The 17,508-nt window shown below is 45.6% G+C and overlaps 1 protein-coding gene across 4 annotated transcripts in view; it reads left to right on the top strand.

Moving 5' to 3' along the window:
• The first annotated feature begins 696 nt into the window (after nucleotides 1–696).
• Nucleotides 697–17,508, top strand: part of RIF1 (replication timing regulatory factor 1) — a 58,575-nt gene continuing 41,763 nt past the window's right edge. For all 4 annotated transcript variants that reach the window (XM_006266156.4, XM_014599509.3, XM_019480350.2 and 1 more), the window contains exons 1-8: nucleotides 697–890; nucleotides 3,204–3,282; nucleotides 5,421–5,517; nucleotides 7,168–7,298; nucleotides 7,377–7,471; nucleotides 9,764–9,953; nucleotides 12,352–12,444; nucleotides 12,542–12,680. In XM_006266156.4, the coding sequence (XP_006266218.1) occupies nucleotides 778–890; nucleotides 3,204–3,282; nucleotides 5,421–5,517; nucleotides 7,168–7,298; nucleotides 7,377–7,471; nucleotides 9,764–9,953; nucleotides 12,352–12,444; nucleotides 12,542–12,680 (937 nt within the window). In that variant the 5' untranslated portion in view covers nucleotides 697–777. The remainder of the gene's footprint in view (nucleotides 891–3,203; nucleotides 3,283–5,420; nucleotides 5,518–7,167; nucleotides 7,299–7,376; nucleotides 7,472–9,763; nucleotides 9,954–12,351; nucleotides 12,445–12,541; nucleotides 12,681–17,508) is intronic.

Genomic DNA, 17,508 nt, shown 5'->3' with positions numbered 1-17,508 from the left:
ATAGTGGTAGCAAAGAGGAATGGTATCCCCAGGTAGGGATATGCTCCTATCCTGGCACCTTAAAAGTGATTGCCAAAGGGTAAACTGCAGCACTTCAGTGCGCCACAAGAGCCATGGAGGCATGCCACAAAAAAGGGTTGTTTTTTTTTTGTATTTTAAACATTTTTATGTTTGCACATTTTAACACACAATGCTGTTAAGTCAGAACTCCTAAGACTTGACACAACATTTGCAATCAGCTTCGGTCCCCCCCAGCCAAAAATAAAAGTCTGCTGTTATGATGGTTATAGGCATTATACAGCTGTACATGTGCGTGCAGGCACGTGTGTACCAAGGAGCGCGTGTGCACACACGCGGGCCCTCAGGCGCCGGCGGGAGCCACGTGTGGCGGGAAGTGGGAAGCGGGGCGAGGAGGGCTTCTCCCGCTCTGCCTCCGAAAAGCCCGGGCCGGAGCCCGCCTGAGGGGCGGGGCGAGCACGGGCCAATGGCAGAGCGGGGTCTGCGCCCAGGTGGGCGGGGCGATTGATCGACGACTCGGCGCTCTGGAGCCGGCCCGGCTAGGTGCGCGCGGAGCGAGAGCAGGCGCCCGCGCGATGTTGTCGGCTCGCGGCCTCAGGCCCCGCCCCTCCCTGGCGCTGATTGGCTGAGCGGACGCTGCCCGGGTCCGCCTGGCGGCCAGTCCCGCGCACCGCCATCTTAGCCCGGGAGAAAGTGAGCGGCCGGCTGGCGCGAGGCAGGAGCGGGCAGGCGCGCGGGCTCTGCGGCTCCCGCGGCACCATGAGCGCTGCCGGGCCTGGGCCCGGGCCCAGCCTGCAGCCGCTGCTGGAGACGCTGGAGGACGCGGCTGCGCCCGCGGGGGAGCTCACCGACGCGCTCCTCACCCTCGTCAAGTGAGTCCGCCGGGGGCTCGCGTTAACCCGGGATGAGATGGCAGGAGGGGCGGGCCCGTCTGCACGCGGGAGCGGGGGCAGGGGCTGCTCGCAGGGCCCTGCGGGTCGGCGCCTGAGTGCGGCGGGGCTGCTCCCGCGGGTCCCCCCCCGGGGGAGAAAAGTGCTGCTTTCCCACAAACGGCTCCCAGCGCCCGCGGGTCCGCGGCGGTGCCAGCCCTGTCACCCGCCCCCTCGGTCCCGCCGCCGCGGATCGCGGCAGCCCCGTCTAGACACGAAGCCAGCCTGCGCTTTGCTTAAGGACACCTGTGGGCTGGGGGAGCGTAGGTGCAGTGGAGGGAAGGGCTGGGCTTCAGACACCTGGACAGATGGCAGGAGTGGGCCAGGCGGGAGCTCGTGAGGTTTGACAAGGACAAGTGCAAAGTCCTGCACTTAGCAGGGAGCAAGCCCATGCACTGGGGCAGGCTGGGGCTGACTGGCTGCACAGCAGCTCTGCAGAAAAGGACCTGGTGGTGACAGTGGATGAGAAGCTGAATACGAGCCAGCTGTGTGCCCTTGTTGCCAAGAAGGCTAATGGTATACTGGGCTGCATTGGTATGTGTGTTGCCAGTAGGTGCAGGGAAGAGATTCAGCACTGGTCAGGCCACATCTGGAGTACTGTGTCCAGTTTTGGGTCCCCCGCTACAGAAAGGATGTGGACAAATTGGAGAGAGTCCCGCAAAGAGCAGCGAAGATGGTTTGGGGGCTGGGGCACATGACTTCTGAGGAGAGGCTGGTGGGACTGGGCCTTAATTAGTCTGTGGAAGAGGAGATTGAGAGGGGATTTAATAGCAGCCTTCAACTACCTGAATGGGGGTTTAAGAGAGGTTGGAGCTGGACTGTTCTCAGTGGTGGCAGATGACAGAAGAAGGAGCAACGGTCTCAAGTTGCAGCAGGGGAAGTTTGGGTTAGATATTGGGGAAAACTTTCCCACTGGAAGGGTGGTGACGCACTGGAGCAGGTTACCCAGCGGGGTTGTGGAATCTCCATCCTTGGAGTTTTTTTTAAGACCCGGCTAGACAAAGCTTTGGCTGGGGTGATCTAGTTGGGGCTTGTCCTGCTTTGAGCGGGGGTTGGACTAGATGACCTCCTGAGGTCCCTTCCAACCCTAACTTTCTGATTCAGCTACCTGAAGGGGGGTTCCAAAGAGGATAGAGCTAAACTGTTCTCATTGGAGGCAGATGACAAGACAAAGAGCAGTGGTCTCAAGTTGTGACAAGGGAAGGCTGGGATGATATAATTGAAGATGGTCCTGCTTTGAGCAAGGGACTGGACACTAGATGACCTCCTGAGGTCCCTTCCCACCCTAATTTTCTATGATTCTACAAATGTCCTTTAGTTCTGGGGCTGTCAGACATGTGACCTGCAGCCTGGATCTGGATCCAGTCCATGGGGCACTGCACTAAACCTATGCTCTGGCCCTGGCCCTGCATGCTGCATACAGTACACAGGTTGCAGGCATCACGGAGTGGTCTGGAGCGCTGCATGTAGCCTGTGCCTCAGGCCCACTGCTGCATGCAGCGTGTGTGGCCAGTCCAGCCCCGCATGCAATACACAACAGCCACAGGGCTCACTGTGCACATCTGTTTTGGGGCAGAAGGGGCACACGTTGCTCACAGCACATGAGCTGGATCTGGCATTGAACACAATAGGGCATCCAGGGTGCAGGCTGCATGCAGTGCTCTGCCTGTGCTGACCCTCTGTAGCACTGGGTCCAGCCCACATACCCAGTGCTCATCCTGGGAGCAGGTACATGCTGCATGTGGTACCCAGTGCTGCAGGCACCCCGCAGGAGGATGGTTCTGGTCCATCCCCCAGACCTGTTCTGTTACTACCCAGCCCACATGGCTGGATGAGCTTGACACCCTTGCTTTAACTCATTCCTGTGGTACTGTAAAGTTAATCTAACTTTTAGTAGTCATTTCTACTTTGGTTGTCAGTGTACTAAGTGTTTAACATCAGTCAGGAGTGTCAATATACAAGGTAAAATTCTCTGTGAACCATAAACTGCTGTTATTAGTTTGTGTAGTTTTATAGTATTAAGCTTAAGTAGGATTTTACAATGAATGCTTAATGGTGTGATTTGTTTTTCTCTTGCTTCCCCACTATATTAGACTGTTAATTTTTAATGTTAGTTTAGCTTTATAAAGAATGTACATAATTCATTTGCTTTCTTTTAAAACAGTTGAGAGTTTAAATAATATAAAGAAAACCTCATAACATAAATAGGTATAATATTTGTAAAATTGTTGATCTTTTTTGCTCTTGTGCCTGAAGTCGCCTAACTGGTGAGGCAGGAAAAGAATTCACTGCAGACGTTAGGAAACACTTTCCTCGGCTGTGTAAAGTATTTAAGGTATGTATTGTGTTCCTTTTTTAAAAATAATTTTTATTTTATTAGACATAGGAAGTAAAATGGCCAAAGGTTTATTTGTATAATTTACATCTGGCAGCAACACTGAGTTCATTTAACTTGTAGTCCAGCTGGTGAGGAACTAACTTGATTTTGACCTGGCTATTAAAGGATTTATCATATCGACAATTTGTACTCGCTTGTCTTTTCTTTAATACATTGGAGATTTGCATCTTATTTTACTCTTGAGAGATTAGTTTGTCCTGGTCAAGTTCTCTGCTAGTACACTGACATGCACCAAACTCTGATATGCTAGAATGTCTCTTAGATACTAAAGCCTTTTGTGGGGATTTAATACTTTAAAGTGCAGTGAAGTCTTATTTTTCCAGGAAAGGCCAGCTGTTTCTTGGGACTCCTGTTGCATTGTTTGTTAGCAATATTTTTATTTCTTTTTTTAACTTTTAAGAAAAAAATACACAATTCTTTCTTGTAGTAGTAGAGGAAGTATAAGAAAAACATCTTTGTATAATCTGGGGTATCAATGTGCAGTACATCTTGGGCAGAATGATTTAGGATTTTTAAGAATAGCAGTCAGTATTGTCTGTATAGTTATGTTTTAGAGGTGCACTGATACATTGTTCCAATATCGGATCAGCACCAATATAAAGAAAATTGACTGCATTGAAAATTGGCCTGATGTGGCCGATAGATGATTTGTGCATGCGTGCATTCTCAGCACTGCACGTAGGTAGCGAGGAGCACATCCTGGTGGTTTGGAGAGCTGTGTTCAGCTGGTAAGCCTGGTGTGGTGGGAGGGAAAGGGTGTGGGGGGGCAGGCCCCTGTGGTAAGGGGGGGAGTGGGGCCTGGGGTAGGTGCTGCCCAACCAGGGTGGGCGTGGGATGGAGCCATGGCTCATCTAAGGGGCCATTGCTCCTGACATTGCATGCACCCTGGAAGGGCGTGCAGGGCATGTGCCAGCCCAGATCTGGGCGGGGTGGGCTGTGCCTAGGGCTGGGCTGGGCTACACCCAGGGCAGGCGGTGTTGGTGCTGGGAGGGGTACCGGAGGGCTACAACGAATTCTGGGGTGGCTGCAGCCCCCTCCCCTGATCTTACAGCGCCACCTCTACCACTTGCCCTGAGCACAGCCAGCCCCTGCTGGGAACAGCCAAGTGCACCCCAGCCCGCAGCTGCAGCCTGTCCCACTTCACGCAGATCCAGAGGCATGTGCCCTCCATGTCTTCCTGGGGTGTGCGCAACAGCCAAAGACACCCCCCTCCTGTCTTCTGGATGAGCCACTTGCAGTTCCATTCGCCCCAGCTCCACTCTCTCCTTCACCACGGAAGTTTTGATCTTCCCCCCCACGCCCCTTCTCTTTTCCCTCCCCTTCTACCACAACAGACTTACTAGCTGGACACTGCTCTTCAAGCTGGTGGGCTGGTATCAGAAATCAAATTGATATTGGCCAATGTGCCTCCTTAAAAATTGAATATTGGTATTGGCCCCCAAAATCTCTATTGGTGCACCCCTATTATGTTTTGCTCTTGGTAGCGGAGACATCAAATAAGTATTACTGAAGTAATGTAAAGTTCTTTGTAGATCACTTGAAGAAGGTTCCTTTTTTCTGGCAGTCAACTTATTTCTGTTTTAAGCGTGTAATAATTTTGTTTAAAACACTGTAATCAAAGAAAGAAGAGTGATCGTTGTATAAACAGAGAAACAAAACAGGAAATTGTTTCTGTGCAGATAGTTTAGTTCATAAGTGTCTGGTCTTAAAGGGTGTCTTTACACGAGCATGGAGGCTGCTCCGATGCGCTGGAATTCCCAATTAATTGAGTCTGCTCGAGCATGGCAATTTCTGTGCTCCAGTAGTTTCCTCCATCTCATGTCAGCATCCCTGCGCTTAAAAATGGTGGCGAGGGTGCTTGAACTAAAGCTCGTTGAACTTCAGTTCAAGCACCAAGAGCTGCTTTAATTAAAGGCTTAAATTTTGTCAAACTTTTTTTGTTTCTTTTTTTCAAATGATCTCAGTTCTACTTCATTGATATTGTTCAACTCATTTCAGCAGTTATAGGGTACATACTCACTCTTTGTAATTGGTCATGAGAGTCAATGCTGTAATGAACTGTTTTCTTTTTATAGGCACACATTTCTAGTGAAAACTCAGAGCTGTGTAGTGCAGCATTACAAGCTTTAGGATTCTGCGTGTTTAACTCGAAGATTACATCTGAATTATCTGGTAATTAAAAAAAAAAAAAAAAGCTCAGACTTTTTTTTTCTGTGTTCTAGATTTTTAAAATGTGCTACAGTGTCACTCCAGCACTACACCTAACTTGTTTCTTTATTTGTATTTTTAAGTTACTAATTTTAGGCAACAGAGCTTGCAAAATGTTGAGATTTGTTGTAGAATTTATTCCAGGCTGTGAGAGCAGCTTGGATTATGACTAATAGGGACATGATTAATTCAGTGGTCCCAAGAATATTAGCATTTTTATGACAGGATGGCGAAGTACTGATGCATCTTCCAGATGTCTGTACCAATGCTAGTCATAGATTTAGTAGTAATAAAGTACCTTAATTTGTGGGATTTGAAAAAAAAAAAATTAAATGTGAAATTACTACTAAAGAAGTCAGAGCAAAATACCATAGGCTGAAATAACTTCTTCCTTACAAAACACATAAAGTGCAACAGCCAGCAGTCCAAGCTTCTCCATGTAGTTTTTCAATCTTCTGCTTCTGATCCCACTCCCAGTATAATTGTTTCCAACAGTGCAATAGTTGGAGTTAAGTGAGTTTAGTGTAACTAGTTAACTTACTGAATTGCTAATGCATTTAAACTTTTTGTTAGCAAAAATCGCTATTTTATTACCAAAATAGGTCTGCCACTTTTGCTGTTGACCTGCAGGAAATGTCTGTTGTGCGCTGCAGTGAATTTTAGAATATTAGAATTGTTTTGAAAGGAAATGGAGAAATAATAAAAGACATGCAAAAATTGGTACTTACCAATTATTAAAATGTCGTTGGCCAGTCATGGTCAAGAGTCTTACCCTGACTAGTACCATAGTGAGGAATGAGGGTTAGATCCTGAAAAACCTCGTGAAAAAATATCTCAAACATTTGTGTGAACAAAACAAAATCACTTAACTATATAAATATGTTTAAAAGGATAACAGTATTTTTTTTTTAACTGAAACTTCCTAACTTCAAGCTCATGTATTTGTGAGTACACTTAAATAATATGTCCAAGATTCCTTACAATTTTTGTCTTCCTTCTTTATATTTAAAAAGTCTCTTAGGCAAGTTTAAAAAGAAAGTTATCAGAATGTTCAGGACTCTTATCCTCTCCCTCTTCTTTCTGCACACTTGCCTCTTCAGTTTTAGCTTTGTTGCTTTTTATACCGAAAACCTTTTTATAAAGCCTGGGATGGGCACACACCTTTGGCAAAATAGTGAAACTTATAGTAGATAGTTGCTGTCAAATGCCTGCAAAAAACAAACAGAATCACTGTAAAAAAATTAAAGTAATATCTAATCTTCCAGTTCTAATTTTCTAGGAACACATTTGTTTAGATGGAAATATGCTTTGAAAATTTACAGTGTTTCAGTTTTCTGTAATGCTAATGTAGATGGTAGTATATATTGATGCTGTTTCAAATCTTGTTTGTTGGTGCTCTTTTTTTAGCCTTGCTTTTGGAAACGTACTGTACTTATATTTAAAATATTAAATGAAGACTTTGTGGGATTTGGAGTTACATAGCTCTTGAATAACATCTGCAGATAAACATCTGTGATCATTAGCAAAAGTATTTTTAAGTGACACAAAATCTTGCTAAAAAGTTGACTAGGATTTCTGAAAATAGAATTTGAATACTATGTGTTCTGCTTTCAGCAACTGAAATGCAAGAATTACTTTCAACAGTGAGCAGTATTGCTCTAAAAACCTCAGACAAAAACACTCGCACTCGAGCACTTTGGGTGATCTCTAAGCAGACATTTCCTTCTGAAATTGTTGGGAAGGAGGTGAGTTTCTTAATTCTTTACTTATTTAGTAAAATTTCTCTTCTGATTGAATTAACCACTGTGCCATTGTTTCCTCAGGTGCCCAGTATCATTTCTACACTAGAAATGATACTTACTAAAGGAGATGTACATTCCATGGTTGTTGAATATGAAGCACTAAATGTTATTATACGGTATGTGGCCTCCATCGTTAGATTTTTAGAACAATTGTTAAGGCTGTTTTGGGGTTTGTCTTTTTTGGGGGCAGGGAGGAACCATGTTTTGAATAAAATTTGTTAAGGGAGAAAATTTAGCTATCTGTAAAATTGTTAGATGTATACTATACTAAGGAATGTCTTCCAGATTCTAAAGAAAAACTCAGAATAATGGACAGCCTGAGATTTTTGTAAACTGCCCCAAAACTGTATCTTTTGAGCTTCTAAAGCCTGCTAGGCAGTCTTACTTGCAAAATGTCTTTTCAGAAATAGAATGATTCTGATGTGAAAACGGTCAATATCCAGATAAAAAACATGTGTAAATTATTAAAGCAGAAACTTGTAGAAATAATAATCTGCTTTTCAAAATTAATTTTTTTTTGTCTTTCCACATTTTAATAATTTTGGGAAATGAAAGTTGTCTGAGAGATTTCAGTTGTTACATGAAAGTGTTTACATCCAAATTCTACTTTTATCAAAAATGAAATTAAGTGTTCATCTTTATTTCATTTTCCACATTGTTTTGTAATACCTTTTAATTCCAAATCTTAAATTTTGGGACTAAATCCACTTTAAAACAAATTCTACCTGTTGGTACAGTTTAAATAGTATATTTAAATTCACTCAGAGCAGTGATAATTAATCTAACGGTAAGTCATTAAGATTTAGGATGAGTCAGAAGTGAAGTTGAGCTCCTTGCAAAATAGGCTCACTACTTGTACTGCGCTTAATTTCTGATACCTTGTTATGTTTGTCCTAGATATGTCTACTGCAGCTGTGCAAAATGGGCCATATTCGGATTTGGCCCGAATTGGGGACAGTGGTTCAATTCGTTGATTCGGATCAGTGTCCCGATTCCATTTGACCAAACAGCTTTAAATGTTTTTTTCTACATAACTCGAGGTACCAGGCGTAGTTTGTGAATGCTGTGATGGTGGGGCGAATGGAGCGTCCCACAGGAGTGCAGGGGGCGGCCCACGTGCTTGGTGGCGAACCTGGAAGTGGACTGGAAGTACTTTTGGTACACTTCGAGGTCCACTGCTGAGTGTACAGCCCCTCCCCTCCTGCCCCACGCCCCACTGGCTCAGCGATCAGCTGCAGAGGGACCCCGGGTGTCCCATTCCCTCCCACCCCCCCACGTAGAAGGCAGCAGTCTCTGAGCTGGGGCGGGGGCCACACACTCCCCAGCGGACCCAGAAGTGGATCCCCCTGCACCCCTGTGGGATACTCCATCCGCCCCACCATCTCAGCATTTGCAAGCCACCTTGTACCTTGAAGTATATAGAAAAAACATTTAAAGCTCTATCTATGGCTGAATCATCAACTCTCTCTCAATTGATTCGGGGGGGTTGCGATTTGATTTGGAAGGATTAAAGGGTCTCCTGATCCAATTCAGATTTGGAGAGTCGGCCACTGAATCGGGCTGAATCTCCGTCAAATCGAATCAGTGACTGAAAGTTCTCACAGCCCTAATGTCTAGATTACTCAAATGGGTTACTGCAGCTTGTGTAGCCATCCCTGAGCTGGCTTTAATTAATTTCTACATTAATAATTGACTGAGTACTACTTATTATAACTAATACTTAATATTGCTATAAAACTGAAAGCTTAGAGAATTATTTCTTTTGACTGTGTATTTGACAGCAGTTTTTTGTTTTAATAATTTGCCTCTAATTATTAAGGTCTTCCCTTCCTCCCCCTACTTTTTGGGGTTGGAGGGGGGAGAATTGTGCACAGGAGTGAGACAAATGTTTTTAAAGATAGAAAGTGATTATAAAAATTGGTAAATAATCTAGGTGTAGTACCTAAAAGTAAATACAATGTAGAATGAAGAATCTATTTCAAGTTGATGGTATCCTGTAAGAATGACTTCTGTAGTTCACAGGGTTCTAGATTTTCTTTCCCTTTTAACATAATGGAGAGCTTCCTAATTTGGATAGTATCTGCTACCTTAGTTTTCATCATCAAGAACTGGAAACTTTTCATTGAATAAAACTAGTTCAAAGGAAGCTGTTTGGTTTTTCAGTTATAGTGCACATCTTGCTTAGTATGGAAAAGGAAGGTAAAGCAGCAATGCTATTTATTTTTTTGTAAATATTCTATTTTTTTGGCCATGCTTGTATGGGTATGGAGAATCCAAATGATTTTTTTCAGCATGAAATTGATAAAAAAAAAAGTGTATTGTCTACCCTTGACTAAGGATATTCTTGGCACAGACATCAGTAATTATAACCTGTTTATTAATTTCTGTATGTATCTATTTGAACTCAGTCTAATGGAACAGGCTCCAACTCAAATGGGAGAAGAGGCTGTGAGGTGGGCAAAGCTGATCATTCCTTTGGTTGTCCATTCGGCTCATAAGGTGCAATTGCGAGGTGCAGCTGCATTGGAGATGGGTATGCCATTGTTACTTCAGAAACAACAAGAAGTGGCAGCCATCACTGAACATCTTATGTCTACTGTAAGTGGAAAGTGTATTTTCATTTTTTTCTATCAGAATATTAAAGATGTCAGACTTCTAGCAATTCCTTTATTATGTTTGAGAAGGTAAATTAACTTTCTTTAATACAGACATATTTCAGAGTCAAATTTGACTAATAGGCTGCTTCAGACAATGTATTTTCATTGTATATATTTCAAGCAAATTCGACTTGTGAAACTAGACAATGCAATAGAATTGAAGGTCTGTTAATCTCCAAGACCAAGTTCATCCTGGGAATTAAGTGCAAGCGGCGCGTTTCAGTGTCCCAGCGTGATCCAACCCAGTTTGGGAAGGGGCTTTGCCTTTATTATTCATTTGTATTTCGTTGGAAGGTTTATCTATTAAGAACCAAGGCCATCAGCTAACTTCAGCTAACTTCATCTAATTCGCTAGTCTAATGATAGCAAACATTGGCTAACATCAATACATAAATATGGAATTAGGTTAGATTAGACTCATTGCTTCTCAGGTGAATGGCTCTGTATCCCCTCACCAGTTGTCTTAGTCAGCCTTGCAAAATGATGTTTGCCTTGTGTAAAATGTCTTTGCCTTTTTCATTATCATCAAAACTAAAGGTTAAGTGAATTAAAGCTTGCAGCTAAAAAAAACTTTTGTGACAGGTCCATAAGACTGTCCTGTAGTGGTGCACTGATGCATCGGTCCCATATCAGATCAGCACTGATGCAAGGAAAATTGAGAGCATTGGCAATTGGCTTTTTTTGGCTGATGTGGCCAATAAATGCCCTGTGCATGCGTGCACCCGCAGCATGCAGGCAACCAGGAGCACAGCCCAACAGCATGGAGAGCTGCTGGATCTGGCTGGTAAGTCCTGTGGTGAGGGAAGGTGCATGGGGGGGAACAGATCAAGGTCTCCACAGTGAGAGAGGGAGTGGGGCTGGGGCAGAGGTAGTTGCTGCACAGCTGGGCTGGAGCCATGAGTGGCTTGTGCAGGGACGGGATGGAGGACGTGCCCCTGGATCTGCATGCAGCGTGAAAGCGGGTTACCACTGGGGCTGGAAGTGGTGCCAGGGGCTTTTCCCAGTGGGGGCCTGAGCCAGGACTGCACTCAGGTCAGGTGGTCACAGCGGGGTGGGGGGCCTGCAACCACCCCAAAATTCGCTGTAACCCCCTTCCCAGCGCACCCACCACTACTTGCCTCAAGCAGCCTAGTGCAGCCCTGGTCCAAGCCTGCAGCAGCAGCCTGCCCTTGCTCCATCTGCACATCCAGGGGTACATGCCCTCCTAGGGTGCATGTGCCCACCCTCCCCCCGCGCCCCCTGGACAAACTGCTCCCTGCTCCATCCAGTGCCCAGCCCCAGCTGTGCAGCATCTGCCGCAGCCCCACTCTCCCTCATCACGGGGGCCTTGATTTCCCCCCCCACAACACTTCCCTTGCAACAGACTTACCAGTCAGCCTGTGCGAAGCAGCTAGTATTCACTTTGGATTCAGCCAATTGGGGGGGGACAGTGATTTGATTCGATAATTCAGCTGAATTTCTGAATTTCCCAGGCCCCATCCCCTGCTCTTGCAGCCTGGCAATGGCTGCCCTGCATCTCCAGTTCCCAGCACTTGAGGGGAAAAAAAGAAGCCCCAGCTCACTGTGGGGGGTGGGCTGGCCGGCTGGCCAGCCATCCCCACTGCCCTACACAGTGTGTGGCGGTGTCTGCACAAGCCCCCCCCCCCCCCCCCCCCCCCCCCCCCCCCGGGCTGCTGCAGCTCCAGCCCTTGGGGGGGGGGGGGGGGGGGAAGGAAATCAAGAAATCCCCCCCGGACTCAGGGTTTCTGCCGGCAGGGGGTGATCCCTGCTGCACTGCACCACACCACAGGGGGGCTTTGCATGAGTCCCCTGAGGCTGCTGCAGGAGCAGAGAGTCCTGGAGCTTTTCTTAGTTTTTTTCTTAAAGGGCCAGAGCTGGCCCAGGTGGGGCACTCATGGGGGAGCAGACAGGGGCAGGGGGCTCGTGACAGAGCCCCCCATGCAGTGGGGGGCAGTGGGGATCAGCCCCCGCCCGGCAGCACCAGTTGAGTGGGACTTCTTTTTAAAGTGCCGGAGCTGGGGTGGGCGGGGCAGCCGTGGGAGGGGGCTAGGGGAGCAGGCGGGGGTGGAGTGAGGCTGTTCCCTGCCTCATGTCTTAGGGCTGAAAGTTTTATGTTTTGCTGCGGTGGTGAAACAGACTCTTGCTAAAGGATCCCAATTCATTCTCTGGTGCAGATTTATTAGGGTTGGATCATATTGAAGTAGCACAGTTAAATGCTATGGCAATCACTTCTTTCCCACTTAAGTAGTTTAGAACTTACACTAAAGACATTTAAGACAGTATTTTAATTCATTCTAGATTTTTAATTGCACAAGTAAAATATCTTTATTTCCTTATAGAAGCTAATTTCAGAACTGCAAAAATTATTCTCAACAAAGAATGAGACCTATGTGCTGAAACTGTGGCCTTTATTTGTCAAGCTACTTGGAAAGGTAAGCAGAAGTTCCATGCCCCTGTTTCTATAGGGTTCCTTGAATACACTCACAATGTAAATGTCTTCATTGTGTGAAAATATTATTTTACCTTTAGACACTTCATCGTAGTGGCAGTTTTATCAACTCATTGTTGCAACTGGAAGAACTTGGATTCCGTAGTGGATCACCAGTGGTAAAGAAAATAGCCTTCATTGCATGGAAGAGTCTGATAGATAATTTTGCTCTGAATCCAGGTAGATAAAAAAGCATTAAACAAGTTTTCTGAGTTTATTTTCAGACTAACCAAATGAAAGAGGACACATTTTATTGTTGATTATGGCAGTGTTCATCTTTGTGTAGTTCAGAGAGAGAGTATTTAACCTAACCAGTCCTTTTTAATTCTCTTGCTACAAGAAAAGATGGAAAAAATAAAAAATAATTTGTTGCATTTGGATCAATTAAATGTCACAAAATAGCGAAAAACAATGCATAGGGTTACGCTACATATTTAGTTCTCTCATGGCCTGAGAGAAGAGAAACAATGGTTCAGCATCTAGAGATTCAAAATTACATTTATGTATAATCATATAAAACCTTTGCAAGATTGTATCTTCTTCTCCATTATACACATTCCTTAAGAAAATCAACTAAAAGAAGTAGAACTTTCTTAATCAGGAGAACCTCATTTAAGTTTTAATACCAAATGTGTGCTTTCCTACCTTCATAGCTTACTAATTACTGATTTCATGTTGCTAGAAAAATAGCTGATAGGGTAAGTGATAATTAATGTGGCTAAATTGTCCAATACAAATAAGCATAGATGAGGTGTAGAAATCTTGCCTAGTATTCTGTGGTTCTCTTGCTCACTAGGGCTGTGCGAAGCGGCAAGTTATTTGCTTTGGATTCAGCCGATTCAGAGGACAGTGATTCAATTCAGAGATTTGAATCACTGTCCTGATTTGATTTGGCCGAATCAGATCCAAAAGATTTGGCGCTGCTTCGGAGATTCAGCCATAGACTAAACAGGCAGCTGACACAGCTGCCTTCAGCTGGTAAGTCTGTTGGGGAGGGGAAAGGGAAGCATTGGGGCGGGGGGGGTGGGGCCCATGGGACTTGGGGGTGGGGTGCAGCAGCGCTCAGAGCAGGGGCTCTGCCGTGCTGCCACTTGCCCAGCCAGAGCAGGGGGAGGAGGGGTGGGATGCAGGCATGACTCGCTTCAGGCAGAAGGGGGCAAGTGGCAGCAGGATAGAACTCCCAGCCCTGCCATGCCTATATCCTGCTTCCCTGCTGGGCAAGCAGCAGCAGGACAGAACCCCTGCTCCCAGCGCTGATGCGGGTGCAGCAGCGCTAGGAGTGAGGACTATGACCTGCTACTACTTGCCCCCTTTCTCCCAGAGTGAGCCGTGCCTGCATCACATACCCCCCCCAAAATGCTGCCTGGGCAGGCAGCGGCAGAGCGGAGTCCCCACTTCCAGTGCTTCTGCCTCTGCATCAGTGCTGGGAATGGGGATTGTGCCTAGCTGCTAGTTGTGGGGTGGGTGGGTGCTGTCACTGCTTGCCAGCTGGTGTGAGGAGCGGTGCAGGTGCGGCAGCACTGGGAACAGGGGCTTTGTCGTGCTGTCGCCCCCTTGTGCGCGGAGCAAGCCGTGCCCGTGCCTGCCGCCGCTGCCCCCCCCTTCTCTGCTGGGCAAGTGGCAGCAGGGCAGAGCCCCCACTCTAAGCATTGCCGTGCCTGCATTCTGCACTCCCCCTCCCCCCCACCAAGTCCTGTGCCCCCGGCCCCAGCTGGGTAGCTTGTCCCAACCCCAATCCTTCCCAACCCCAACAGACTTATCAGCTGGCTGAATCGGCCAAAGCTTTTCCAAATCAATTCGGAGGCTTCAAATTGATTTGGAGCTTTTAATTGGTCTCTCAACTCGATTTGGATTCGGAGATTCGATCCCTGAATCGGGCTGAATCTTCTTCGAATTGGCTGCCAAAGCTTTGCACAGCTTTGTGAAGCTTCATTCCCTGATTCGATTCAGTGGAGATCTGGTGGCCAAATCTCTGAATCCAAATCGAATCAAAGGGCCCTTTAATCCTTCCGAATTGAATCGGCACTCTGAATTGATTCGGAAAGGTTCAGAGATTCAGACATAGAGACAGTTTAGATGTTTTTCTACATAGCTCAAGGTATTAGGTGGCTGGTGAATGCTGAGATGCTGGGGCGAACGGAGTGTCCCACAGAAGTGCGGGCAGCTCCCCAGCATGCTCAGCAGCAGACCCAGAATTGGACCAGAAGCACTTCCAGTACACTTCCCGGTCTGCTGGGGAGCATGCAGGGAGCCCCCCCTCGCCCCGCCAGCTCAGTGACTTGTGCCTCCTGGGTCTTAGTGGGGCCACCCAGGGTCCCTCTTCAGCCAATCACTGAGCCAGCAGGGCGTGGGGGGGGCCCCCAGCACACTCCCTGGTGGACCCAGAAGTGGACCAGGAGTACTTCTGGTCCGCTTCTGGGTTCACCACCGAGCATGTGGAGGGGCCCCCCCACACTCCTGTGGGACACACTATCCACCCCAGCATTGCAGCGTTAACAAGCTGCACTGGTACCTCAAGGTATGTAGAAAAAACATTTAAAGCTGTGTCTATGTCCGAATCACCAATTCTCGGAATCGGCATCAAATCTTCAGATTCAGATTTGGCCAAATCAAATCGGGGATAGTGAGCCGAATCAACGAATCGAATTACTGTCCCTGATTTGGGCCAAATCCGAATCTAATAGGGCCCACTTGACACACTCCTAATAATCATGCTATGGAGAACCTTCAGGACCACAGGTAACATATACATTTTTCAGCTATATCTATATTTGATTTTATATTTGTCACCATAATGCAGTAGCAAATAACGTATGTTTATTATTTCCAGTATTTCCTATAAAGTGACACACATTGATAGAATGTTTTCTTCCTAACATGCCCAGCCAGACTGCATTTTATCCCTCTTACCTGCTGTAGAGCTAAGACTCTTTTCATTCCCGTTATGCAGGTGAAGCCTTTGCCATTTCAAGGAGCACCTCAAATACCTGCTTTATAATGTAACCATTAGTAAAATTCTACCATACTAAACACAGTTTCAAATTAGTAACTTTTTTTACTATTAGCCAAAAATAAGTAGAGAGTCCAGTGTTCTTTCTCTCTCGTTTTTGGAAACTACGAAGCATTCCCATAACCCTTTTTTCCATTTTGGACATCAAACATAGTCTCCCAACTCAACTTGGAGCAAGCAAGGAAAGTCTCCTAAAAATATTGTTGACACTCTTTACACAATTCTTCCTACCTTGCTAGAAATTGCTAACATGGTATTTGACAGGTTCTGTATATCTGTTGCTGTTTTACTTTCACTAACAGATCTTTGTTAGCATTGTCACAGGATATAATTTTGGAGCTAGGGAGCAGATTCTAACTTTTTCTGGTTTTTGGATTTTGTAGCCAAATGGCTGTCTCCCTTTACAATATCTGTTTCAGAACCAGATATTTTAAAAACAGAAGGGTACAAGCTAGTGATACTGAGCTGATTGTCAAGTCTGAGATAGCTGAACACTAAAAGTATGGAAGAACGTAAACTGCAGTATTGGGTGATGAAGTAATTTAGAGTTATTTTCCATTGTATGTATCCTCAACTTCCCCCTTTTGTTACAGAAATCCAGTGCTTCTAACCTAGCATGCATGCGTGTTTTTCTTCCAGCTTGGACTTTGCAGTAGCTTTATTGGCAAAGGATAAGAGTTCCAGCAGATTTCCCTATAAGGAAAAATCATTTGCAGGGAGATCCAGGGTTCAGGTTCCTTCTCAAGATCATTGAAACTTCTATAAACACTCTAATTCATATCTTGAGTTTTGAGTTCTGAGTCCAAACACAGTAGTGGTGGTACATATGGCTCTTTTTTGGGAAGTAGACAAGCATTTATGCAGTTCTGCCTTGCATAAAACTTTAAATGTGACTGTCCCTCCAAACAGGTATCCCAAAAGTATTGGTACATTTTGTACATGGCTGGTATATCTTTCCTTGTGGCAAAACATGAATAAAGATAGTACAACTTAAAAAGAAACTTCTGAACTCTTTAGGGCTCCTGTGTATTGCAGAAATGTTCTCAAAGATATTCTGATGTTTCATCATCAAAATCCACTTGCAGATTATGATAGAACAGCCAAGAGGAATAGCTGAAAACTATCTTTCCTCATCCATGAATAGGCCCAAAGAAGATATTTATTCATCATTTGCATATTCAAGAATGAGCATGTAGAGACTTCTATAAACATAGATTGCTTACCTTGCATGAAGATAATCCAAGCATTAAGTCTTTCCTGTAGTCTTTTCCTGATACTTCACAAATAATTTAGAGATCTGAGCCATGGTACTTGCTGGATTTCGTGGTGCAGTACATATAGCAATGTTCCTCAAGATAGCTAAACTTTTTAAATAAAACTTTGGAATACTGCCTTGCTTGGGGGAGATCAATATCTTTCAGACTTGGAACTGCAGATGGCTAATGCTGATCTCTGAAGCTGGAAACAGATCTCTCTGAATAAAGTGGAGCAGCTGTGCTATGAAGTGTCACAGAACAGCTGATCTGCTTCATTGGGTGAAACACGTCACCAATTGTCCTGCCTCTTGATGGTGTGAAACAAGGGGCAGTGTTTTCTCCAGAAGCTTTAGGACCTGATCCTGTGTATCCTCAGTATTTTTAGGCAGAGTTTGGCTCCTCAAGCCCTGCCCAGCTTTCTTCACTTATCCAGATGTGTCCTCAGAGATTTCAGGGGTAGGCCTGGATAAGCAGGGAAAGTGTGGATTCCCTTGCTCACCCAGACCTGCTCCTGGCATCCCTGGGGACAGGTCTGGGTGAGTGGGGAAAGCTAGACTTTCCCTGTTTACCCAGATAGGTCCCTAGAGATTCTGAGGGCAGGTCTGAGTAAGCGGGCTGTGCAGGCTTTCCTTCCTTGCAGGGAGCACCCCGGAGATCAGGGCTGGGTTTCTAAGCAGGGAACCCTGGCTTTCCCCTGTTATAAAAAGGCACCGTGAGATTCCCCAGAGTGCCTCTAAGTGGG

Source organism: Alligator mississippiensis, chromosome 4 (assembly GCF_030867095.1).
Source record: "Alligator mississippiensis isolate rAllMis1 chromosome 4, rAllMis1, whole genome shotgun sequence".
Classification (NCBI taxonomy): Eukaryota; Metazoa; Chordata; order Crocodylia; family Alligatoridae; genus Alligator; species Alligator mississippiensis.
The sequence above is the reverse complement of the archived record's forward strand: the minus strand, read 5'-3'. Positions and strand labels throughout refer to the sequence as shown.